This window comes from Dasypus novemcinctus, chromosome X, assembly GCF_030445035.2.
Source record: "Dasypus novemcinctus isolate mDasNov1 chromosome X, mDasNov1.1.hap2, whole genome shotgun sequence".
Taxonomy (NCBI): Eukaryota; Metazoa; Chordata; class Mammalia; order Cingulata; family Dasypodidae; genus Dasypus; species Dasypus novemcinctus.
This window is the reverse complement of record NC_080704.1, coordinates 122,301,049-122,327,943: the sequence shown is the minus strand read 5'-3', so window position 1 is coordinate 122,327,943 and position 26,895 is coordinate 122,301,049. Positions and strand designations below refer to the sequence as shown.

General features: G+C 39.3%; 1 protein-coding gene across 1 annotated transcript in view; it reads left to right on the top strand.

The window, feature by feature from the left end:
• LHFPL1 (LHFPL tetraspan subfamily member 1) overlaps positions 1 to 15,813 on the top strand; it is a 53,807-nt gene extending 37,994 nt beyond the window's left edge. Inside the window, exon 3 of the mRNA XM_023584191.2 lies at positions 14,904 to 15,813. Within this exon, the coding sequence (XP_023439959.1) occupies positions 14,904 to 15,085 (182 nt within the window). The 3' untranslated portion in view covers positions 15,086 to 15,813. The remainder of the gene's footprint in view (positions 1 to 14,903) is intronic.
• Positions 15,814 to 26,895: the final 11,082 nt, after the last annotated feature.

Genomic DNA, 26,895 nt, shown 5'->3' with positions numbered 1-26,895 from the left:
CATTGTATGTCCTCCCATGACCCACTGTGTGGACTGGGGGAGAGTGTAAACTATAATATGGACCATTGACCATGTGGTGCAGCAGTGCTCAGATATGTATTCACCAAGTGCAAAGAATGTCCCATGACGATGGAGGAGGTTGTTGTTATGGGAGGAGTGGGGTGAGGGGGGTGGGGGTTATACGGGGACCTCTTATTTTTTAATGTAACATTAAAAAAATAAATGAACACAAAAAATAAATAAACGCTAAAAAAATAAAAGAAAAAAACCTGTTTTGAGCATTTACTACATTCTGGGCAATATTCCATTCAAGTCTTGATGACAGGCAGAGAAGGAATAACCAGAAACAGCTACATTACTAAGAAGGTGGTAAATTAACATGCCCAAGAGCATAGAATTGGAAATTAGGACAGTTAAGATTCAAACTTAGATCCTGGATATTTTAGATCCCTAGCTCTTAACCACTATCTAGAGGCCATGAAAACTATATAATAATAATTATAGTTATCATTTATTTGAGTACTTAAATACAGGCATTATGTTAATTATTTAAAATTATTGCACAATACTTCAAAATATTTTAAGAGATAAGGAATAATACAATGAATATCCATGCACCTGTCATTGAGCTTAAGAAATAAAATTTTAAAATATGGTTGAATCACCTTGAATCTGCCTTAATTAGGTCTTCCTGCCTTCCTAAAAGAGATAACCAACTACCTGTCTTTGCTGGTTTCAAATTTTATACACACTCAGTAATGTGTTTGTAATATGAACTTTATATTCATTGTTATATTTGATTCTAAAAATAACTTCTACAAGTTTGGTTTTATCTACTAGTATTATCTCAAGAGGAAGAATAAGACTCTCACACTCTCATACTGCACACAAAGCTTTTGGTGCCAGTTTCATTGAAGTAGCACTTTCTTTTATACTTCTTGGAATTTTTAGCTACATGTAGATTAACTTTATATGAAACAATAGAATATACAAACAAAAATGTATCTTAACCATCATCTGAATTTGACTGGTTCCTTGTCATCTTTTATTTTAAATATTGCCTTCTCAGGTATTTTGCTCTCACAGCATCTTTTTTGTTTCCTTTGTAGCACTAATCATCTGAATTGTTTGGTTTTGCATATTTGATTGCCTTCTCCATTACTAGAATGTTTTCCCATGATTGCAGATAACTTGTCTCTCATTGTTCAAATTCAAGAGGTATTTATTTATTGAATAAATCTGATCCAACCTCCTTAATTTAAAGACAAGGGAGACATGAGGCCTGGGGAAGAACTTAACAAGATCCCACAGCTTAGGTTTCCTGAATCGTAGGTAAGCAATGTACTAGGAGAAGCAAGGGCTATGGCGACTGTATGGATGAGGCAGGTGTCTTCATGGTACTTCATTAAAGTGTTGATAAGTGCTATGAAGGAAAAGATAGAGATCTATAAGAGAATAATAGAGGAGAATCTATCTTAAATTAGGGAAAGGTCAGAAACAGCCTCTCTAATAAGGTGACCTTTAAGAAGAATCCTTAAGGGTAGTTGTTTGGTTTAACCTAGTGTAGTGTGGGACGAGGAGAGTTCAATAGAAAGGGAATAGCATGTTATAAAGGACCTAAATTAGAAAAGAGTCTATTGCCCTGGAGTACTATAAAACCAATGTTGCTGGAGCAGAATGAGGGATAGGAAGATCATAGGAGATGAACTCAAAGAGGTAAGCAGTGGCCAGACTTTACAGGGATTTATATTTCATCCAAACTACAATGGGATGTATTGCCATGGTTTAGGCAAAGAGATAGTAATGATAAGAACTAGCAGCTGGCAGTGGAGCATCTAAACTAGACTGAAAACAAATATATTTCATATGTATACTATAATCAGTAGTATAGGGTGATAGATTTGATGTGTGTAAGGGGAGGGATGGCAAGGAATGGGGAAAATTAGAGGAGGAAAAGCAGTGGCTAGGATTGTAAAGAGGAAGGAAACTCAGTTTTAGGCAGGTTATTTGAGGTATCTGCATGAGAAATTCAAGGGGAGATGTGAAGTCAGCAGCCTAGACCTCAGTGAGGAACTTACAAATCGAGAGTTCTTAGCACATAGATGTTGCTTAAAGCTATGAGAATAAATGGTTATAACTGTAAAATGGTAACTACCTAGCGAATATTTCCTATATGGTAGGCACTTTTCAATTGCTTTATATATATTATCTCATCTTATATTTACATTAACCTAATGAAGTAGATGTTGTTAACAGCCCCATCTTATAATCGGGAATAAGAGAGATGAAGTGACTTCTCCAAGATGAGTTTAGTTAGGAATAATGAGTTCAGTGAGAAGAGAAGAGGGCCCCGTCCAAGCCATGGAAAATTTGCAATATGTAAAGATTGTACAATAATTGCAAACAGTTATATGGCACTTACTACTAATGGTATTAACATAATTGCATCTTAACAACAACCTGTATGGTAAGCACTACTATTAGCCTCATTTTACAGAAGGGTAAACCAAGGTTCAAAGAAGTTATGTAGCTTGCCAAAGATCTCTTACCATCTGGTACAGTGACAGAGCTATAATAGGATGCTAGGTATCTGGTATAAAAGAGCATCATCTGGGAGATGTTTCTGAAGTTACGTAAATGTTCTGTATCTTATTGTACAATATGATAGCCCAGCTACATGTGGTTGTTGAGCTATTGAAATGTTGCTAGTGGGACTCGAGGAGCTGAAATTTTAATTTTATTAAATTTTGTTAATTGAAACGTAATAGCCGCAATATGGCTATGGCTACCACATTAGTTCAATATGGCTTGATAGTACAAGCTCTTAAACACTATGAATTTTTATAGGCAAGGAGAAGCTCGCTAAGGAGACTCAGAAGGAGGTGAAGAAGTTCAACCACCACACCAGGGAGCCAAGAGTGCCTATAACTGCAAGCAGGAGAATAGCATCCACCATCCATGTGAAATCTAAGCCCCCTCCAGATGTAGAGGGGAACTAGACATAGCCATCCCAGGGTCCACAGGATGGAAGAATAGAGTATGGATTAGAGTGGACTTATTGGTGCTTTGCTGGGGAATTATTGTGATTAGTAAGGGAAGAAATTGTAATATTGATGTGGAGAAAGTAGCCACAGTAGCTGCTGATGATAGAGAGAGGGAAGAAAAGATATGACATGGGGGCATTTTCAGGATTTGGAGTTGCCCTGGGTGGTGCTTCAGGGACAGATGCTGGACATTGTTTGTCCTGCCATGGCCTACTGGGTGGACTGGGGGAGAGTGTAAACTACAGTGTAAACCATTATCCATGTGGTGCAGCAGTGCTCCAAAATGTATTCACCAGATACAATGAATGTGCCATGATGATGGAAGAGGTTGTTGATGTGGGAGGGATGGGGCAGGGGAGGTGGGGGTATATGGGGAACTCATATTTCTTTAATGTAACATTTCAAAGAAATTTCTAAAAGAGACAGTGAAAAAATAAAATAAAAGTGCATACTGAAAAAAAATAATAAAGTGATCTGTCTAAGGTCACACAGCATTTTAGAGCCAGAACTGCAAATGAAGCCTTTCTCTGAATACAATGTCTTGTGTACGGCAATGATTTTCCCCTTCTCCTTTGGTGAGGATATGTCTTGAGATACGTGAGAATGTTTTTCTATAAGAGACAACTTAGCCTCATTGTTTTCAGAAACAAATGCGTTAAACATCATGAAAGTACCCCTTTTAACATAGTGTCTTCCCCATCCCCACCCTCAGCTCAGCCCTCCATCAATCTCTTAGTATAATTAGAGTAAAAATAAATTAAGCAATGGCTCAAACTGTTGAGATTCTGGAAGTGGGCCCCTGTAAAATGGATATGCGTGGGACATTTTTAAATGCCTCTATATTTGACTTGCACTAATAAAAGCATCTAAATTGTCCCGCTAAACTTGATCATAGAAGAAACACAAAAATTTGTATGTTCCACCTCTTCTCAGACCCTGTACTGTCTACCTGGAGCTTCCATCTGTCCTTCTAGAATATCTCCTTCTTTTATCAGTTTCCCTTCTTGACAGAAGAGATTATGTGTGTATGTGTGTGTGTGTACGTATGTATGTATATGTATATATTTAGTGATGCGGACAAGTGATAGGAGGGGAGTTGGTGAAGACACAACTCTCAAGACAAAAACATATGGTTGAAAAAGGAATCCCAAACCACTTGTCCTTGAAAGTTCTGTCCCTCTTCCTTCCTCTGCCTTTCTGTTTCTATTGTTTCTAGTATCTCCTCTTATGTCTCCCAGCCCATCTTCTAGGTCCTCTCAGTCTCAGTCCTCCTTCAGTGCCTGCTCTACCTGCCCCCTCTCCCGGCAGATCAATTATCCAACTGTCACCAACTAGAGCCTTCAATTGAGGAGTTTAAAGAATTAACTTCCTTTCATCTTTTCTTTCATTTAAAGAAGAAACAAAAATCAAAAGTACTATATAAAAAAAAACAACAACAACCAAGCATTAATCACCAGCTTGCACTGAAACCTACAATAGGAGGATCTTGAAAATCATTTACAGCTAGGAAACCAGAGGCCCAATAAGGACAGGCAATTTTCTCAAGGTCCCACAACTAGTAACCTAGGATTAACTTCCTGACTCGCAGGCACAGTATGGATGCTGCTCCAAAGCAATATCCAATATCTGTTTGTTGAATGAATCACCCACTCAATAAGGAAATGGAAATCAGGCAAAGGCTCCCAGCAACAACCCTGTCAAGTTCAATGGCTAGAGCCACCCAGCGCAAAAAAAGTGCAACCTGCCCAGGAATGGCATTGCACACACGGAAACCTGACGTAGCAAGATGATGCAACAATACAAGGCACAGATTCCGGGTGCTGCTGACAAGAATACAAGCGGACAGAGGAACCACACGACGAATGGACATGGAAAGGAGACAACGGGGGTGGGTGGGGGGGAAATAATTAAAATAAATGAATAAATCTTTTTTAAAAATTTAAAAAAAGAAAGTTCCATCTAAGAAAGTTTCTTTTATGGTTGTTAGTTGGACTATAGCTATCAAATGAGGATTTAATGGACTAGATCACATACAAATGAATCCTTGAGTAGTCCAACATCATTAAACTGATGACTTCAACTCCACCTCCTTCAATTTATCCTTCAACAAGCCTCTGATTATCATCAGCAGCAGTGGGAACCAGGAAAGAACACAAGAGAACAAGAATGAGAATAGATTTTATAGTAGTAAGAGTGGGCTATATCATCAGCTACATCATTAGCTCTGTCACCTTTGACAAGTTATTCAGCATTGTGAACTGCTTGCTGTTTCCTGGGGTTGTGAAAATTAAATGAGATCATACATGCAAAGCATGTACTATGGTGTAGCAGTTTGATATTGTTTATGAATTCCAAAAATATATATTGGATTATGTTTGTAAACTGGTCTGTCCCTCTAGGCATATTAGATTATATTGGATTCAGAGGTTTCACTTTTACTTGATTAAATAATGATTAAAGCTTTGATTGGGCCATGTCAGTAGGACATTGAGTCCCTGCCCCCTTGGTTGGCAGAGACTCACAGAGAAAACAACATGGCAGAAGAGTTAGCTGGAGTTTTTATCCTGGAGCCTGGAAAGTAAATACATAGAGGAGCACATATTTGAGGAAGGAGAGAAGGCTCAATTGGACACAGCAGAGGCCCCAGGAAGAGAGACAAGCCATTTGCCTGACAGTCTGCAGCTGGCCTTGTAGAGAGAGCAGAGAAGCAGGGCCCAGAGAAAAATGAGCCCCAGGAAGAGAGGAACTCAGGAAGCCTGAACCCTGACAGACTTCAACAGCCATCTTTCTCCAACACATGGAAACAGACTTTGGTGAGGCAAGTAACTTATGCCTTATGGCCTGAAAACTGTGGGCTTCTACCCCAAATAAATATGATTTATTAAAAAAGCCAACAAATTTCTGGTATTTTGCATCAGCACCTCCTTGGATGATTAATGCAGAATTTGGTACAGGAGAGTAGGGTTGTGTTTTTTCAATTTCCAAAATGCTGGAATGGTTTTATAAATGGTTAAGTTGTTGATTCCTGAGGTGACTTCCAGCCTGATTATTCCAGTAGGCAACAAGGTCCTTATAAAGGACTAAAGGGCAGGTCCCCTGCTTTACTTAACCTTATTTTCCCAAGGCTTTGTGGAGGACCTTGCCCCTAGTAGGCTCAAGACTGAGGAATGAACAAAAATAGGAGGGAGTGTAACCACTGACCAAAGCAGATTTATTGTTATTCTGGTTGTTAATTGAGTAATTTGTAACATTGATACAAATGATAAATTTTTTAAATTAATAAAAGATTGTGAACCTGTTGTCTATACATAAGTCCACCACACGATGGCAGTAAAGTCAGGCAATTACATTTTGTTTAGATTTCATTCTCTGGCCTTCAGATCAGACAGTGAAAATCACACTTAATTTCCTTTCTTCCATTTTTTCCCATTCTATTTCATTCCATAATCCTTGGCATCTGCTTCCTTTCATCCCCTCAACTTTATTGAGTGTTTGTCTTTCCCTGCATGTGGAATGAGTCTTTATCCTCAGCCTTTGTTTAAAAACAGAACTTGTTTTTTAAATGGGAGTGGTAATACTATAAAACCCATTTCACGGGACTCTCATGAGGATAGAATGAGATAATGCGCATGACTTACTACAGTGCCTGCACTCAATAATTGTCCCATGGGATCTAAACCCCCTCTGAATTTGAAACAGAGTGGCCATCGCTATCCCAAAATCCTCATGATCGGGGAATGGACAATAGGCTAAAGTAGATAGACTTACTATTATTCTATTATAGACTTATTATTATCCTCACAATGGAAAAACTTTATTATTGACATAAAGGCAGTGGCCACCAGAGGTTCTGAGGGGAGGGAGGGGGAAGAATAGGTATAACATGAGGAATTTTGGGGACCTTGGAATGTCCTGCATCACATCACAATGACGGATACAGGCCATTATACATTTTGTCAAAACCTATAAAATTGTATGGGGCAGGGTGTAGCCTGTAATGTAAACTGTATTCCATGGATAGTAGCAAAGCTTCAATATGTGTTCATTAATTTTAACAAATGTATAATGAATGTAACAAACACTATTTATTTATGGGAGTGATTGTGGCTGAAATAAGTTGTCTAGGAAGATTAATGTTAGTTGGAAGACAGCTGGAGATTAATATTGGGAATGCATAATAATGATTTTGGCAGTAGAAGAGGATTGTGATTAATAGTATAAATACAGGAAAGTTCTTCTAGGACAGTGTTAAGAATGCAATAGCACATGGGAAAATATAACTAATATTAATTATGGACTGTAGTTAAACAGCACTGTAATGATGTTTTTGTATCAAAAGCAAAGTTGGTACTATATTAATTCTAAAGGTAAAAAAAAGAATGTATGAGATTGGTTTTTGCAAGATATGAATATGATTAAACATTTTTTTTCTCATTTTTTTCACAATAAGGAAACCTTGACTGTGCCATTTAACTAAATACAGACAGTTCATCTGTATATCTTTCTGGACAGTGGTGAAACAGCTGAGTTACCAGGTGGAAATGATGAGATAAAAGTACCTGAAAAAGAAAAAAAAAATTGTAACAAATGTACCACACTAATGAAAGATGTTAATGTGGGAAAGTGTGGAAGGGATAAGGGGTGGGGCATATAGGAATCCCCTATATTTTTGATGTGGCATTTATGTAATTTAAAGCTTCTTTAAAAGTAAAAACGTAACTGCTATTACTATATTTTTAATGGAACAAGTTTCAAATGTAGGAACCCTGGCAAGATTAGAGTTACAAAGGTCAAAATATATGCCTGTGGGGAAACAGATGTGGCTCAATCAGTTGGGCTCCCATCTACCATTTAGGAGGTCCAGGGTTCAATGCCTAGGGCCTCTTGTTGAGGGCAAGCTGACCCGTGTGGCAAGCTGGCCCATGCAGAATGCTGTCCCGCACAGGAATGCCACCCCACGTGGGAGTGCTGGCTGATAAGGAAAGCTGGCACAGCAAGATGATGCAACAAGTGACACTGAGGAGAGAAAATAAGAATACATAGCAGAACAGGGAGCTGAGGTGCTGCAAGAGAGTAATCACCTCTCTCCCACTCTGAAAGGTCCCAGAGTCAGTTCCCAGAGTCACCTAATGAGAACACAAGCAGACACAGAAGAATGCACAGTGAATGGACACAGAGAGCAGAGAACGGGGGGTGGGGGGGAGTTATAAATAAGTAAATAAATCTTTAAAAAGATTTTAAAGATTTTGAGATGCCATTTTCAACACATCTTTGCTAAGACCCACCCAGGTGAATTGTGAAAAACTGCATATAAATGCATCTTTTAAGGAAAACTCCTAGCACTGCATCAGGCACACTGTAAATTCTCAAATGTTGATGCCCTTCCATCTTTTCTCTAAAAACTAGAAATGTTAGGCTAAAGGTATGGTCTAGTTTAGGTAGTTCTCCAACTGGGTTGTTCATTATAATGAGCTGGGCCCTCTCCAAAGAAATATTTTTTCTGTAGTTCTGGAGTGGGTCCTAGCAGTCCCTATTTTAAAGCTCTCCTCAGATATTTGGGTGATGAAGTAGACTAGTTGCCAGAGTGTTTAGCTGAGAAGAAAGGGGAGCAGAGATGCATTGCTCATTCTAGCTGTTGTGCTAAATACTTTATACGTGTCATTTCATTTGACCCACACTGCTGACCTGTTAGGTAGGTGGTATCACTTTTATTTTACCCATGGGGGAGCTGAAATTCAGAAAGGGTAAATGACTTGTCCCAGAAGCTCAGATTGCAAGTTTCAGGGCATGATTTCAAACTCTGTTTTCTGTACTTCTCAAGCCATGGTCTTCTCTGTGTACCATATTGACCTCCCAAATATACATGGACCTGGGTCCATTCTCTGTACCCTTTAACTAAGTGGTGACCTTGGTCATATGCTTCATCTATCCACTCAAATTCTTCCTCCATAACAATATTCTTGCCTTTGGATGGGACTTTATGAATGAATAAATCATATGAAAGAGGATTAATTGAGATAATGGGTAAAAAAAAAAACACACCTTGAAAACTGTGAAGTGCTATATACATACTGGGTGATATTTTGTGGCATTTGCTATTACCTGGGGAATTTGAACCACAGGAAAGTCTGTATAGTATACTTCTGTGTGTTGATGGAGCATGGAGGGAAACAGCTGATTCCCAAAGCTGTTTCCCAAAGTTGATTCCTAAAGCTGGATTGGGGTTAAATCAATGGTTAGAATGAGGGAGAGCTCATTCTTCAGTCCTGAGGTAGGTCAGTATATTAGTCAGCTAAAGGGGTGCTGATGCAAAATACCAGAAATTGGTTGGTTTTTAAAGGGTATTTATTTGGGGAAGGAGCTTACAGATACCAGTCCATAAAGCATAAGTTACTTCCCTCACCAAAGTCTATTTTCACGTGTTGGAGCAAGATGTCTGCCGATGTCTGCAAGGGTTCAGGCTTCCTGGGATCCTCCCTTCCAGGGTCTTGCTTCTCTCTTGGTTCAATGTTCCTCTTTTCCGAGGGATTACTTCTTCCTGGGCTCAGGGTTCCTCTCTTCCTGGGGCTGGTTTCTCTTTCCTCTGTGAGCTTATTTTCCAGGGCTCCAGCTTAAGCCTTCAGCATCAAACTCCAACATCAAAAAACTTCCACTCTGTCCTTTGCCATGCCTTTTATCTGTGAGTCCCCACCCACCAAGGGGTGGGACCTCAATGCCCTAATGAAAGAAATTTTTGATGTGGGAGGAATGGTGGCCTGTGGGAAGTGGGGTACATGGGAACATCTTATATTTTTAATGTAAGATTTTTTGTGATCCATGTATCTTTAAAAAATAAAAAAAAAAAGATTAAAAAAATAGCTAGTACTCTCCTGGTTATGGGATTTAATTAACTGAGAAAGTTCAAGTGGATACAAATAGAGATATATTGAGCAGACATTAGAGAAAAAGGGACAATTTCTAAAAAGCAATTGTCCTAGAGGACTCCAGCTGAGTCAAAGAGGCTGAAAACTCATTTATCTGACTTTTGACCTATCTTCTTGGGGAGAGTGACCAAAGCTCTTCTGAAAACTGCTCTAAGTATAGCTGATTGGTTATAGGAAGGGCAACACTAGGTGAGATGGAGGTTTACTTTCAGTGACAATGGAAAGTCTGTAGAAAGACTGGAGACAGTTTAATTGGCCTAAGCTGTGGTTCCCTCAATAAAGTAAAATATGGGCAGAAGAGCTAAAATTTGGGATTTTAACTATAGGAGATATTGGTTGTAAAATATGAGCAGATGTCAGGAGCAAATGCTCAATGATGGCAGGGAAGATTTCAATAGAAGGAATCAATTTGCCTGGCAGAAGTGTGTGAAAGAGAAAAGTCAGCTAAATCAGGGCATCAATTCATCCTGAGGGACTTGGCTCTTCACTGAGTGCCTGTCTTTCCAGCAAGTGTCCTATCCTTATCTTACCCTTTATAACATTGAGTTGGAACAAGATGGACTTGGCAAGCAGGGATACCCCACCTCCCTAGCAGACCTTATTGGGTCAAACAGTCAGGGGCTACTAGCAATAACACATTTGTGTGAAAAAGAAGTTTGTGGAAGATTTTTTTGTCTTATTCCCTGGCAAAGGAAGCTGGTAGGCTCCTGGAATCTTCAGTAGGTTTTGGGCCTCCAATATGAGCTCCTGGTGATACTCGTGTCCAGCCTGAATAGTGAGAAGAGAGCTCTTCTCATAGTTTTGGCCATCTTTTTACTGGGGGCCACAGGGATTTGGTAAGGTGCTTGTCAATTTCTCTTAAATTTGCTGACTTTGCTTTATCTTTTAAGATTATTTGCTGAACCTGGTGGAGAAAGTTTTCTGCTCATTTAGTTAGGCTGCATTGAAATTGTTTTTACATAGCCACCTATAAAGACCCTAAGTTCAGCAGTATCTCTCTGAACAAATGGAGCCACCAGCTTCTTCCAAACACCCCCTTGCTAATCCGGCTAACATGAAATTAAAGTCCCCATAGGAAAAAACACGCTAAATAGGCAAATAGCATCCTCTGTCCTCTCCCTCACCCCATCATCACACATACCAAACAGCAGAGTTTGGAAGATGGGTTACAGCCCTGGTTTTATAAGTTTTATTGGTACTACAGTGATGGGAGAAGCAGCTGGTTCTCCTGAGCTGGGTGTGCTTTGGAGAAAATAGCACCCTTTCTAGGAAAGGATCTGTCAAAGAGCTCAATCCCCGTGCCCCTCAGTCTCCACATACCATTTTCTCTTGTGTTCTAATCTTCTCCTAATGTTCTTTAATGAAATTCTTCTTGCCTTTCCACTTTTCTTACACTTTCACTACCCCATCGCCCCTCATTTAGGTTTTTATTTCTCCTCTCTGATTGCTCTCTATTTGTCCCCCTCTCTGTCTACAGAATTCTAAAGGAGGCCTGGGGATCTCTTTGTATCAGAGAGTCTTGGCCTCAGGGCCAAAGTAGGCAGTCTGGCTTGATCTGCAGTAGGTGGTGAAGGCCCCCAGGTGGCTCCCAAACAGAATTTTCTGTGTATCTGTTCTGGCCCTCTAGGCTGAGGGTGAGGTTGAGAGTAATATGCAGGTTCCCATTATAGGTTCTCCTCCATTTTTGCAGTCACTCTTTCCCTTATTTTGCCTATCTAAGGCCAGAGCAGTGTTTCGCACATTTTCTGGTTATAGGAGTATATTAGATTACAAAAAAAAAATGGATTTTAACATTATTCTCCTTGTACTCTATCTGAATCGCTCCCAACACCCTGACTGTATGAGTTCCTAGAATTTGGATCTCTTCTTTGTATATGCATACAAGCTGCACTCTGCAACCCTGAGCTATTCACAACTTCCAAACAGCTTTATCTATTCATTCCCACTTAAAAGCTCCAAGCTACTTCACAATCATCTCTTCCTATGCATCAACCTCCTCCCCACCGGACAAATACCCAAGGCTTCCTAACACTTATCGTGGGGCATAAGCATGCCTTTTCCTGGAGTAGTAGCACTCTGAACCTGACTATTGGCAACACTTGTGTCCTCAAAACAACCCTTCGTGTATCTTCAAATTCCACTACAGTTAATCTAGCCTTAGTCAGCCTGGGAAGTGTTAGTCTTATTTGCTTGCTCTATCTCTGCTTCCCTATCTCTTCCTTTAAACTTTCAGGGATCTGGAGGTCCATGATATGACTCTCTGAGCAGGGAGACTCAAGATATCCAAAGGACAGGCTTAATTTTCTTATATGCATTTTCTATCTAACATTGTTTCTCTCTTTTTCCCAAGAAGAACTATTTCTTTAGATTAGATCCCTGGCATTCCTGGCCTTTAAACTGGGATTCTAAACACGCCCTTAGCAGAGGCTGTCAGTTTATGTCCTCCAATTCCTAACGTTGACACCCATGTCAACAGTAGACGCCACCACTAAATGCTGGTTTGGGGTTAACTTCTCCCCATAGCTCATCGTGACCCATTATCTGGATACCATGCCCCTGAAGACATAGCACTGGGGCAGGCAGGAGGGTCAGTTTAAATAGCAACCAGTGACAATTTCTTTTATAAACAATAGCCTTGTAATAACTTAGCTAAATGCTGAAACAAAAGAAACAGAATCAAACTCCAAACAAACTCCAAACTGCAACTTGGAATAAACGCAATTGTGTCTTAATTTAAATGTCAGGCCCACTGCTGAGTGATGATTTAATAACTTTCATGAGGGATTCTGTCACAGCAAATTCAACCTGGAAAAAAGTGACTCACAGGATGTTAGGAATGATATAGAAGAGCACAAAAAGAAATAGGCTTATATTAGGGCTCACCTAGAAGCATTGCATAAAGCTAATTTGCAATTAGAACTTCCCCTCCCCTATCCTGCCATCGAATCTTTCTCTTCACATTTATTGATCATATATGTAGAGAAAAATTCTAGGTAAGATGTCAGCTCACTCCAATATTTTCTAAGGACACAGGTACTTTAAATACTCTAGTGTGGAAGTTCAAAGTTAATATATGCAATCTCAAAGCTAGTAAGGCTGGCTGCTTCTCAATGGGAAATCAAGAACTCCTCTGGACCTGTGATAAGGTGAAAGGAGGTTGTTCAGCAGTGGATGGGGGTGATGGTGGTGCAGAGATGTGAGTGCAGTTGACGGTGCTGGAATGTAAGTGTGAGCAGGGTTGGGAGGGTAGGTTGTACTATCCATGGAATTGGAGGAAAGGCTGGAGGAAGGAACAGGTGAACTCTGGGAAGGTGAGGTCTATGATTGAGAACGCAATTGTGAGAATCACTCACATGGAACATTCATTGTTGGCAGAGCATGATGAGGAGCTGCCAAAAGAAGGGACAAACACGGGCACACTGTTGAGCCAACAACCTGGAAGGAGGGAAAGGGCAAATGATAATATGTGAAATGCAAGTCTGTCTCCTGATATTTCACCCAACAGGTATAGCTGTGTATGGGGTGTGCAGATGAATTCCTGAAGGGCTACTTAGTTGAATTGACTTGAGCCCTCTGTGGTTAATCTAAGAAGGCTTCCTATAGGTGCTAAATCCTAAACAGTGTTCTGAGGAAGATATGAATTGCTGAATAAGAGAAAAGGAAAAGTTTATGGCCAGAGAGACAGCATGAGTGATAACCTGGTGGTAGAAAAACTATTTCTGAGGTTGAATATCTGGGTTATATCAGACTGGCCTCAATGGAAAAGTAAAACAGCCTAACATGTGACTTTCAACATCATGCAAACCACTAACTGAAAGGAGGAAAATTCAGGTTCACTTGTCCATGTGGACAGAAATAATTCATTTTTTGACTAAATTTAGCCTTCAAAAAGCAAATTATCATGAAGATCCGTGTTGACTGCCCAAACTGACTAACTGCAGTCAGAACTAGCTTTCTTCAAGACTGTGAAGTAAGTGAAGGTATCTGCCTACTTCTTTTCTCAGGACTCCTCTGAAGTTTTGTTTCACTGAGTACCTAACCCAGTTTCCTGGATCCTATTTGATTAAGCACTTGACTTTAGAAGTGAGTTACTCTGAACCCTCTTAAAATAATAGCACTCCTTTATTCCCTTAGCACTAACATTTCCTAAGGAGACTCTGAAAACCCAAAAATCCTTCAAAGGAAGGGACCTACCTTTGATACAGTTACTGGTGTTAGGGAAAATGTTTTTGACTAGGTAAGTTTTCTCATTACTCATCAAACTGAAACTACCCCCTTAGAAGCTTGGTCTCGATTCCAAGGTATGTTTTTTCCCTGGGTATTGAAAGGCCAGGTTAGGATAAAGACATGTAGTAGTAGAGGGCAAAGAATTTGAATTTGGTTGTTAAATCTCCTGATAATGCAGGCTATGGCTCTTTTAAAGGAGTTCATGCACTGGAGTATACCAGTGTAGTTAAAAAGTGTGGAGCTTTACAGTCACAATGGGCCTGGGTTCATATTCTGTTCCTACTGCTTTTTACTTGTGTGATTTCTCAGTTACTTAACCTGTGCTTCAGTTGTCTCATTTTTAGTAAAGCATGGCTAATAAGAGTACCTGTCTCATGTAGTTACTGTAATAATCAATGAGATGTATGTATAAATAGCTAAGTATAGTATTTGACACCTGATCAATTTGTTCCTGTTATCATCATAGTCATAATTGCCACCAACACCACCACCCATACCACTTTCAGGATCCTACTGTAGCAGGAGAAGAAAATTGTTTAGCCTCTTGCCAAAGCAATGAACCAGCCATCAGCAAAGGAGACAGGGAGGAAATGGGAAACCCAGTTGCATTTGCTTTATTTCCCTTTCTCACCCTTACTCTAACTCCTTAAAGAGAAAGTATGAGAAAACAACTCACTCCTCTTGTTTCCCTCTTTCTCTGTTTCCACAGGTACCTGTCAACTTGGCTGGGCCTATTATTGTGCAGGAGGTGGAGCAGCTGCAGCCATGTTGATCTGTACCTGGCTCTCTTGCTTTGCTGGAAGAAACTCCAAGCCTGTCATGTTGGTGGAGAGCATCATGAAGAACACTAATTCTTATGCCATGGAGCTTGATCACTGCCTCAAACCTTGAGCTTTGGCAGAGGAGTAGAGAGGGTGTGAAAGGGGAGGGAAGGGATCCCTGTAAATGTATCCTAAGACTAGGTCAGATGCCACCTCCCTAACAGTAATGTAGCCTGGTGTTTCCATGCTTTATAACTCACCTGTCCTTCATTTTCATTTTCCCTTAAGCCAGTGGGTCTGGCTATTCACAAAATTCATCTAAAACAGCGATTCTTTCAAACTTTTATCTAGCAGTTAGTACCCACAGCCCTCAAATCCCACAGGACTCCTTTATATAAAATAAGAGGAATGTCACCACCTCAAAGGTAACTGCACAACCAATCAGCTCTTCAGAGTTTTATAGCTCCTGTCTATCTCTTAGCCAAAAGCTTAAAGTCTGGGTCAGAATATTGTGTAGGGAGTGGCCAGAATTTGGAAAGGGCTGGTACATATCATTCCATTCCTATGGCTCTCTCTCTGGTAATTATTGCCTCTCTGCCCAAACACCTTTATAGTACCACTGCTCACATTTTTGTGACTTCCTTAGACTATACCTTGAGTTTTCTCCTTTTCTCCCATACCTCTTGTTCCCCAATTGTGAAGAAGCCTGGGAAGGGGGTACCTGACTCCGAGTGAGGAAAACACTAATCAAGGGTGCTTGCATATACTCTGGGGTCTCTTCCTCATTACATGTTTGAGTAGTCATAAGAATTCATTTTATGCGCTGGCTAGGTAGCTGGGATCAAAATATAGTGGCATTTCATCCCCAACTCCTTGTAAGTACAGAAGTGGTGGGCACTTAATAAATACAATTCACTATGATGGTGATAAGGATGTTTCTGCTGGTTCTTTATTGAAATTTCTATCAACATTCATTTTTATTGACTAGGAAATTTGCAGCGGCCTTTTGCCCCCATAGGCTTCCCTAGCATGATACAAGTTTCTCTGTCTCTTTCAAAGACTGTTCATCACATGCTTTCTCCTATACCTGGAGTAAGTTAGACATGAAAGAACAAAGCTCTGATGTCACCTAGGGCTTATGCATTTTCGGCCTGACCACCATCCATCTGTGCTCAAGGCTGACAAATGGTGTAGAAGAACTTGGATGTTTCATGGCAGTAGAATGTGCTTCACCCCTCCCCCAATTAATTCAAGCCAACTCTATTGTTATATAAGTACAGTTTTTAGGGGCTGGGGAGAACCCATGACTAAAAAGGCCAGCTCTTCTGTTTCTATTATTAATCCTTCCAGGATGATATGGATATATCCTTGCCTAGAGAGAGACAAATGGAAAAAAAAACTGGCTTTATGAGTTTATGACCCCCAGTGAAGGGTCAGGGCCCTTATATTAATCTTACATAGGTAAGTGAATCCAAGAGCATACTGCATTCATGAGTTCATTCATTCATTCATTTATTCATTCTTTCAGCAAACATTTCTTGACTATCTTATTATATGCCACATTCTGTTTTAAGTACTGGTGCTAAAAGGATATAAACACAGTTCCCAACACTACAAGGTATAGTGATGGGGGTGTAGACAGACATGTAGATAAATAATTGCTAAACAGTGCATAAGGTGCTATGAAAGTGAAGGAGAGCAGGGAAGGGTGACAAATAGGGACCATGTAAACAAGCTTAGGGGTGAAAGGGTTGATGGGAAAGCTTGTTAGAAAAGATGATGCCTAAGGTGAATCTGAGAGATGAATAGGATGACTTAGTCGGCAAATTTAAAAAGTATATTAAAGAAGTGAGCAGCACAAAGACACAGAGACATGAAAAAGCAAGACACAATCATGATATTGACAAATAGGTGCCTAAAGAGGGATCTAACAAAAGCTGAGGATGAAAAAGGAACAGTAGCCTGATCCTGTTGGACCTCCTAAGCCATAAGAAGTTTGGATTTTGTCTTAACATTGGTCAATTGAAAGGAAAGCAACATGAACATATTTGTATTTTTTTCCAAAGATCAGTTTGACTAAAGGGAGGAGAATGAAAGAGAATAGGAAAAGACTAGATATTTTCATAATCTAGGTAAAAAATGTTATGAAGGCTTTATATGAGTCCTGTGGGGCTAAAACAGATGGGATAAATTTGAAAAAAGGTATTTTGGAAGTAGATCCTACAGGACTTGATATATAATGGATATGTGTAGGTGAGGGCTATTGAAACTTTTCAGGTGATCTTCCTGGTATGCAGGTGATACCTATTGCCAAGATGGGCACTATAAGAGGAAGAACAGATATCAAGGAATGGATGATCAAATTCAGATCAATTATTACCTTCCTTATGGACTCCTGGAATGGGATAAAGTGTTTAAAGTCAGGCAAATTGGAAATGTACCTCCCTGGGATGGAAGTAATGCAGTTGAGTTTGTAGAAACCCTTTTCCTCAGACAAGGTGACTGAAAGTAGGTAAAACAAAAAAGTTACTGACCCAACCCAAGTTCTTATTGTGTAGGCATGGTAATGCAAACTTAATTCAGGACAGCCCAGTATATGGAGAATATGGCAAGCATATGGCAAGCATTTCAGAAAAGGCAGGTCATTCTCATTAGAAAAGGCAATTGGATCCAGTGATCATGCTCCCCAGGCTAGGGAAACTTCTGGGAATTCTGTGGGATGACATTTGTGGAAGAGAATTTATCAGTCCCTGGCAGGAAAAAGATGGTATGCTCAAAGAATTAAACTGAAACAAGCTTAATGAAGGGACCAGTTATGGTGGTGTGGACAGTGTTAAGGGACTAGACAAGTAATGGTGAAGTTTAGGGATACTATCAGCAATGTGGACTATTATCACTGCTAAGTAAAGCATGGCAAGGGAAGAAGTGGTGTTTTGGAACACAGCAAGAGTTGTAGTGGGGTGAGAAAGGCTGCCCAACCAGAACTGTGGCTTTAGGCAGCAGAATGCGGTCTCTGCCTAAATGCCGTGCAATAGGGAGTGAGATAGGGGAATAAATACTGTATTTTCATTTCTTCCTGCTCTCTGATCTCCTGGAAGACATATCCAGACCTAGCCAGATGCGAGCTGACAAGAAATCCTACTGATATACTCCAAAGAGGTCAGTCTCCTTTTGTGTACAGCATGACAGGGAAGAACAGAGAAGAGATCTTGAAAGTGTAAGGTGGCAAATGAAAAATAACAGTTCAGTAAATGTTCTTCTGACACTACAATGACAATGCAATTCCCTCATCCGTTGCTTCCTAGGAAGTGTATACTTTGCTGTCCGCCATGGTCCAGATACCTACAGACACTGCGAAATAGTTATACTCTAGAAGAGAGACTGAGCAGGAAAGGGTTAATTTTGAGGAAAACATTAAAGTGAAGGTCATCTTTTAGTAGGCAGTTAGTTGGAATGTTCCCTCCCCTTTTCTAGGGAAAGGAGACAGGAATTAGAGAGGGATTTTTTTTTCTGTGAAACAAACAATCCTGTAAGGGCTTGTATTCAAAGAGGGACCTAGCCCCATGTTAGAAGGTAGTTAGCTGGAAGTATTCCTCCCCTTTTCCAGGGAAAGGAGACAGGAATTAGAAAGGGATTTTTTTTTTCTGTGAAACAACCAATCCTGCAGGGGCTTATATTCAAAGAGGGATCTGGCCCCATGTTCAATTTGAATTGAAATTCCTCCCTACCTATGTCTGGTTTCTTTTCTGCTAGGCCTTAATTTTTTTTTAAGATTTATTTATTTATTTTTAAAAATTAATTTATTTCCACCCCTCTCCTCTTGTGGCTTGCTTGCTATCTGCTCTCTGTGTCCATTCGCTGCATGTTCTGTTGTGTCTTCTTGTCTCCCTTTGTTGTGTCATCTTGTTGTGTCAGCTCTCTGCGGCACATAGGACAGCTTTACCTTCACAAGTAGGCCCTGGGACATGAACACAGGGCCTCCCATATGGTAGAGGGGAGCCCAATGGTTTGAGCCACAGCCGCTTCCCTAGGCCTTGATTTTGCATAGATGTCTGACTAGTCTGTTGTGGTTTTTTCCCCCATGTGGCCTGGAGCAGGTTCTTGGAAGCTTAGCCTGTTTCCTCAGGCTTTTGTTGAGCAGATAGGAAATGGAGTCCATGGGTTAAACGGAGGGCTGGATTAGTTAAGTAAGAACCTTTGAGACTCATCTTGGGAGTTTGTTCGCAAGCCTGCCTGGCTGTCATACTCCGTGCTTGTGTATCAGATTGAGTGCCAAGCCAGGGGTCTTTTCTGACCCTGGAACCATTCAGTTACTTGGGGGAGATGAGGGGGTGGGTATTGGGAGGCTGGTCATCTGGGCTAACTCATGGATTTAACTGTCTAAATATTTCTTAAAAGCCTATTTAGCAGGACACTCTTTTCAGTAACTGCCCAATTGGCATGACTTTGTGTACATAAGGTTAAGATTTCTACCTGTGGGGTGACCGTTGGTAAGCTGCAAGGGTTAATTCACTCAGATATCATACCTAATGTCACCTTTCCAAATCCCTGCTCCCAGCGGAGTAACTGCTTCCATTCACTTATAGCTGCTGGTGACTTCCAGTCATTGTGTTCCCTATTTGCAAGATCAAGAACGCTGAAACAAAAAAGAAAGGCTCTGGCATCTGGGAAAGGGAGTTCTGGCTTCTGCAGAATTGATGGTATTATGAGATTTTGGCTGAATGAGGGGAAACCTTAGAAGGATGAGTGAGTGAGGAAACTACTGGAAAGCAGAGGCTTTGTAAACTGCCCCAAACACTGCACTAACAAGGAAGAGTCTGGTTACTTCAGAATGTGAAAGGGACACTTTAATCTTCAGAGAATGTTTTTCAATCTCATAGAAATGGTAATGTGAAGAAGTTTCAGGATTGTCTTTGGTCCCAAGGCAACCTGTCAATAGGAAATAAATGGAAGTTTCAGAAAACAAATAGTGAATGCATTTTGTAAAAATGGAAGGCATCCCGCTTGGTGGCTTGAGGGACATAATGTGCTGTTTCTAGAACTCACAATCTGTCTCCAACCAGGCCAAGTAAAATTTTCTTAGCATATAGGAGGTAGGATCCTTCCAAGGAGTAATCTCTGTTCCCTGTTCTTGGTTTAAGAGCTTTTTCTGAGGTAGAGGTTGGCTGCAATTGAAAGGTATTTATTACTGGCCTCTCCCTCATACATGGAGATGAAATTTTCAGTTTTAATTTTCCTTTCATCTACTTATGCGATTAGATTCTCCTAAGGTTGATCTCTTCCCTAAATGTATTGAACCCCTACTGTGTCATTAAATCTAAGAGCAAATAAACAGTTGCTATGTGTGCATACAAATGGTTTAGATTTTCATTATACAGAATAACTGATATGCTAGGAGGCAGAAGTAGGGGAAGACAAATTTTGGTTTTGACTGTAATAATGGATCCTACTCCTTCTCCCCTCTCCAGAAAGGGGGATGCAGAAAATTGTATTTATGAGAGGGGCCTTGAGGCCAGCTGGCATTCTTGTAGTCCCCCATACTGTCTCCCTTTCATGTAGTATCTCCACTTCCATGAGAGCTGGTAGCAACTATAGACAAGGAACAAATGCAAAGACAGTGAAAAGATTAAGGGGAATAAAGAGAGATAAAGAGGTAAATATGGCAGCCACTCCAGAGAAACAGTGCTGCCTCCCACTGTGGCACATTAGAATCTTATTTGGGTCACTTTGAATTTCTTTCCAAGGTAACTCTTTGCATCTTCTCTGATAAAATATTACCCTTCTAGATAACATAGTAAAGTGAAAAGAGTACAGTCTTTAAAGTAAAGTCTAACAGATTAAGGGTTGAGGCCCAGCTTAAATATATCCTGACTGTGTGTCCTAGGGCAAGTTATTTTACTGTTTTGAGTATACTAAGCTTTCTTTTATAGCTCCAAAATCCCCAGGAGCTTTAGTAGTCACCAATGGCCCCACACCCTTCAATTTGCATTAATCACCTGCCTTACTCTAACAGTGATTTTTTTTTTTTAATTTGTGATTCACATTAGAATAAGCTGGGAAGTTTTGCTTTTTTTTTTTTTAATTGATGCTTATGTCCCAGGCCAGTTCAATTGAATCAGAAATCTGGGGTCAGCAAGACTATACCATCCCATCTCCATTCTTGCTATCATCTGTTGACCCTAGTCATTCCTCATTCATTGAGGACTTTAGTAAGTAGATCACTCTCTTCATTTCATTCCTCTCTGTCACGATATTGGATACTTTAACCTCCACAGGACCACTCTGTCAACTTCTTGGCTTCTAAGTTCTCTGACTTCCTTACTTCCAATTATTTTTCTTCTATCAACCTCTACTGCTACATTCTTGACATCACTAGAAGTGTACCATCACTGCAATCTCAATTTCAAGTCTCTGACCTCTGACCAACACTTCTTATCGTTTCAGCTCACTTTCTTTAGTAACCCTGCTTGTATTAGTCAGGGTTCTCTAGGGAAACAGAATCAACAAGACATATCTTTCAATAGGATGAGATTCTGGGAAGTGGATTTGGCTCAACTGATAGAACATCCGCCTACCACATGAGAGGTCCAAGGTTCAAACTCAGGGCATCCTGAACCATGTGGTTCTTTAAAACAGAGAAAAAAGGATCAACTCGGTCCAGCAGAATATCCATGTCTACATATAATAACTGGAATTTGAAATGCTTTTTTACCTAAATCAAGGGGGAAATGGAAAGGACAAATGAGTTTATATGGCTATGAGTCTCTAAAAAAGAGTCTGTAAGTTATCAGAGGGGTTGCCCTTATGCACACCTGAGCAGAGTCTCAGAGATACATAAAGTAGATACAGCCCCATGTATTGGTTCTTCTGAGGACTGAAGAGACTGACAGGTTTTATGGTCATGGCAGATGGAATTCACTGCCATGTCAGTTCGCCCTTCTTTGGAGTTGGTGTTTCTGCATGATGGAGCTGGACTCAGATGTGATCTCTTTTTACAAGCCTTTCCTGTTACTTTACAAGAATTGTAGTTGGTGCTGGGGTTTAAGATATATCTAGTGGATCTGAATCTCTGGACTGACCATATGATAGCCAGGCCCTGAGTTTCAACAGACTTCAGCTCCTACACTCTGATTTATTGGACTTACCCCACTCAGCTAACATGAAGTTGAAGAATGTAAACCACCACACAATGGAGCCTAGAGTGCCTACAACTGAAAGCAGGAGGATTGCATCCATCATCCATGTGAAATCTAAGCCCCCTCTTGACATAGATGTGGAATGGAGAAAGCCAATCCAAGGTCCACAGGATGGAGGAATAGAGTAAGGATTAGAGTGGACTTACTGATATTCTATTAATGAACTATTGTGGTTAGTAATCGAAGAAAATTTGGCATTCTTGTGGAGAAAGTGGCCATTGTGGCTGCTGGGTGCGAGGAATGGGAGGAAGAGATGAGATGTGGAGACATTTTCGGGACTTGGAGTTGTCCTAGGTGGTGCCACAGGGACAATTACCGGACATTGTAGATCCTCCCATGGCCCACTGGATGGAACGTGGGAGAGAGTGGGCTATGATGTGGACCATTGACCATGAGGTGCAGCGATGCCCAGAGATGTATTCACCCAATGCAATGGATGTGTCATGATGATGGGGGGGAGTGTTGCTGTGGGGGGAGAGGTCGGGTGGGGGGGTGGGGGTGAATGGGGACCTCATATTTTTTGAATGTAATATTTTTTAAAAAATGAATAAAAATAAATAAATAAACAGTGGAAATAATCTAAAAGAAAAACAGACATAGACCACAAATCAAAAGAATGATTCATTTGATTATATTAATTTTTTTAAAACTTCTGTTTAATAAAAACAGGTCCAATTGCCTTTTCCAGCTCCCTCTTATTTATGAGCAGCCATGTGATTGTTCTGAGAAAAGGATTGTGAGCAGCAGTGATGTGTGCCACTTCCAAGTCAGACTATTTAATTTCCAGTATGAGACCTTCCGGAGCTCTTTTCCCTTTCCCATGGCAACAGATGACATTATAAATGAAGGCAGCCTGGATTCTGGCAGCACTCACAGAAAATACGTGATAAACATGTGATATTATATATATATAAATATATGTTATTTTTTAAAAATCTCTCCAGTGAACACCATCATAAACAAAATGAAAGGACAGGCCTCAGAATGGGGTGAGATATTTGTAAAAGTGTAATTAAAAAGGCTTAATACATAGAATATTTAAAGAATCAATAAAGAAATCATAAGTAATACAATTTTTTAAAAAAGCAAGCAAACATATGGTTGATTTAATTACTGAACAAGAATCTTGATAGGATCCTCAATTGCACTAGAACTCAGGGAAATATAAATTAAAGGTACAATAAGATACAGTTTCATACCCATCATTTTGGTAAAAATATAAAAGTCTAGTTATGGTAAGTGTTGGTGAGAAATAAGAACTGTAATACCCTTCTGGTTGAAGTATACATTGCACAAACCTTTTGGAGGGGTATTTGTCAATATCTAGAAAAGTTGAAGTTATGGGTACACACTTAAATCCAGTAATTTCACCTCTATAAATATGCTGTGAAGAAACTCTAGCACAGCTGCACATGAAGACATATGCAATGTTGGCTGTCAATGCCACTGATATCTGGAATAGGAAATGCCAAATGTCTATCAGTAGTGGAATAGAATAAGTAAAGTGATATATTTATTCAACGAAAGTTAAAATGAATGACATGGTAGAACATGTGTGGATATATCTAAAAATCATTATGTTGCAAGTTACAGTATATCTTTAACATAAAGTTTGAAAATATACAAAACAATGCTGCATATTTGTTATAGATTATATTTTTTCAGCAAGTATTCACTCCTTCTCTCACCATTTATATGGAAGTAATATACTTCCTCAGTTTATTGATATTGGATTTGGTCATGGGATTTATTTTGGCCAATGGAATATATGGGCAGAGCTGACAGTGTGAGAGTTCTGAGCCAGTCCTGAAAAGGCATCAGAGTTTTAGTTTGTCTACTCCTGGGAGTTTCTGATCTTGGCCAGGGGAAGTACATGTCTTTTGAAACTGCCTCTTCTATTTCAGCCCCAGAATAAAAATATTTGAATAATAACTGCCCCAGACGACACACAGACGTGAGAACAAATGCCTGTTGTTATATGACACTAGCTTTGATATACATCAAAACTGACAGATGCAAAGTTGTTTATGGATATAAATGGAGTGTGTATGTGTAATAAAAACAAGAATGATAAACTAAATTCAGGATAGTAGCTATTTTGGGGAGAGGGTAAAAAGAATACCTATCCCCTTATTTTGTTTTATTTTTCTTCACAGCTCTAGTTTATTTACTGTTTCCCTCTCCCTTTGACTAGAATGTAATTTCCACAAAAGCAGGCAACTTGCCTTATTTTTCGGTCTGCTGTGGCCCAAGCATCCAATACAGTGTCTGACACACCACAGGCATGCAATAAACACTTGTTGAAAGTATGAGTCTGTTGGGTCATCTGCAAGCAAAGACAATAACATCAGACTTGCAAATTCATAATGAGAGTTAAATGAAACTAAGTCTCAGAGTATGCATAATATTTAGCCTGAAACTAAAGTATTTACCTCCCTGCTTTCTCTTTCCTTTCTGGATCTGTGATTTCACTTTTGAACTATCTCAATAATGTATAGAATACTCAAAGTAAGCTCCACTTCTTAGTTGTGCAATCTGTGCAATTTTTTTTTTTTTTTGCAGTTATCTTTTATTTTTCCTAGAACCTAGATACAATATAAACTCTCCAATATTGATATGGGTAACTACACAAAATTAAAATTCTACGCAATTTATTTAACCCCTCTATGCCTCAGTTTCTTGAGCTATACAATCAGCACAATAATAGTCACAGGTTGATTGAGAGTATTAAATGAAAAAATGATATGAAGCATTTAGCACAGGACCTGGCACATAGTAAACGCCCAATAAATGTTAATTCTTCTTCTTATTATTATATTATTATAAAATAAGCAGTTGCTCATGTGGTATAATTTGATGAGTATTTGGAAGATTCCTTTAATAAAATATCTTCTACCCAGGTTTGTCTTTCATATCTTAAAGTTCACTATTATCGAGTTACTCTTTATGGTTTATGTCTTGTCCAGTCCAGCTGCCACTTGCACATTTCCTTGGGAATATACTCCCAAAAGTTTAGCATGATTAATTTTAAGTGTTTCTTATTTCTCCTCATTCCTGGAAAGGTGGGCAGCATGAAAGCCCTGGACACAAGTTAGGGAAGAAAAGTAAAGGATTCAATGCCAAAGGCAAACTTCGACTACTTGCTCCTTTTCCTTAAGGATAATCTTGTTCTAACAGCTTCTCAGAATCAGTCTCTGTCTCAGTATGAGTTAACTCCTTAGCTTCTGCTACTTATGATGTGGGTGAGAGTTTGTAAATCTATGTTACGTGCTTCTTCTGTTAGGGTTTCCAATTGTTCCCTGTTCTGAGGATTATCTTACTATCTCTAGCTATTTTATATCCCATTAATCTCTTGCCCATGTTGGAAAACGGCCAAGAGAAACTAGTTTCAAACCCAATACACAGGTGCTATTAGCCTGAATTCTTCTTGGGACTGGGAGTATTATCCTTAGGTCCCCTATTATAAGGACACATTAATTAGCTCAGACCTTACTTTATGGACTTGAATTTTAGGACAATTTGAGAATGACCATACTAGATTTGCAAACATGTGAAAAATTTTTTGTACCTCTGGATGCCTTGTTGTTTTTAAACTACTTAATTAAGGTATAACTTAAATATCATAAAATTCACGTTTTAAGTATACATTTTAATGTTTTAATAAACTTGTAGAGTTGTGCAACCATCACCACATTCCAGTTTTAGAATAATTATGATTACCTCCTGAACCTATTCCTTTTACCAATACTCTGTATTCTTGAGGGGAATCCTAGAAAATATATAAATTTACCTACATAGTGTTATAGAATAAGTACTTACCAATAAAATCATATAAAATGAATTTATATAAAATTAATATAATTTTACCATATAACTTTTCATACAATTAGAAATTCATTTCATGACATGTGTGGAAGGGTACAGGGGTCATTGGAAAGACTAACTGAATCAGAATTTTCCAGAGAAGATTGTGTTAGTTACTTACCCTTAACTACCACAAAAGACAAACCAAAATCTTAGTAGTTTCACACAGCAACACCTTACTTCACCAAGTAAGTACAGGTTGTTGGGGGTTCCACACTAAACAGTGACTCAGGGATGCAGATTCCCTCAAATTTGTGACACTACCATCTCCACTTAAAGGTTCCAAGATCAATAGAAATTTCCAAGAAGAAGAGAAAGATGGAAGAGAAATTCCAATTCATAACCTTCACAGCCTAGAAGCGGTAAACATTGGTTCCACCTAGAGTCCACTGGTCAGAACGAGACTAATCTAACTAAAAGAGTTTGGATAATGTAAGCTAATACACATAACATTTAGTGAACATTGTCTTCTTTATAGTGGTCAGTCAAGCCCCTCCCTCAAGCCCTAAGAATATCTCCAGTATTTCACAATCTTCTTTATCCACATTTTTAACTGTAGAAATTATATTCAACCTTTTTTCTCTTTTCCTTTTAAAGAAGCTTTAGATTACATAACTATTACATCGAAAATATAGTGGGGGGTGGGGGGTATATGGGAAACTCTTATATTTTTAATGTAACATTTTTTGATCTATGTTTCTTTTAAAAATAGACAATTAAATAAATTTTTAAAAAAATTTTTAAAAATAAAATAAAAATAAAAAGATACAGCAGAGATGGCCATGACAGAAGGGACATGAATACTTTGGATAATAATGCAAATGAGGCTTTATTTATTAAACATTATTAATTATCTTCTTAAAAAATAGGATAAAATAAA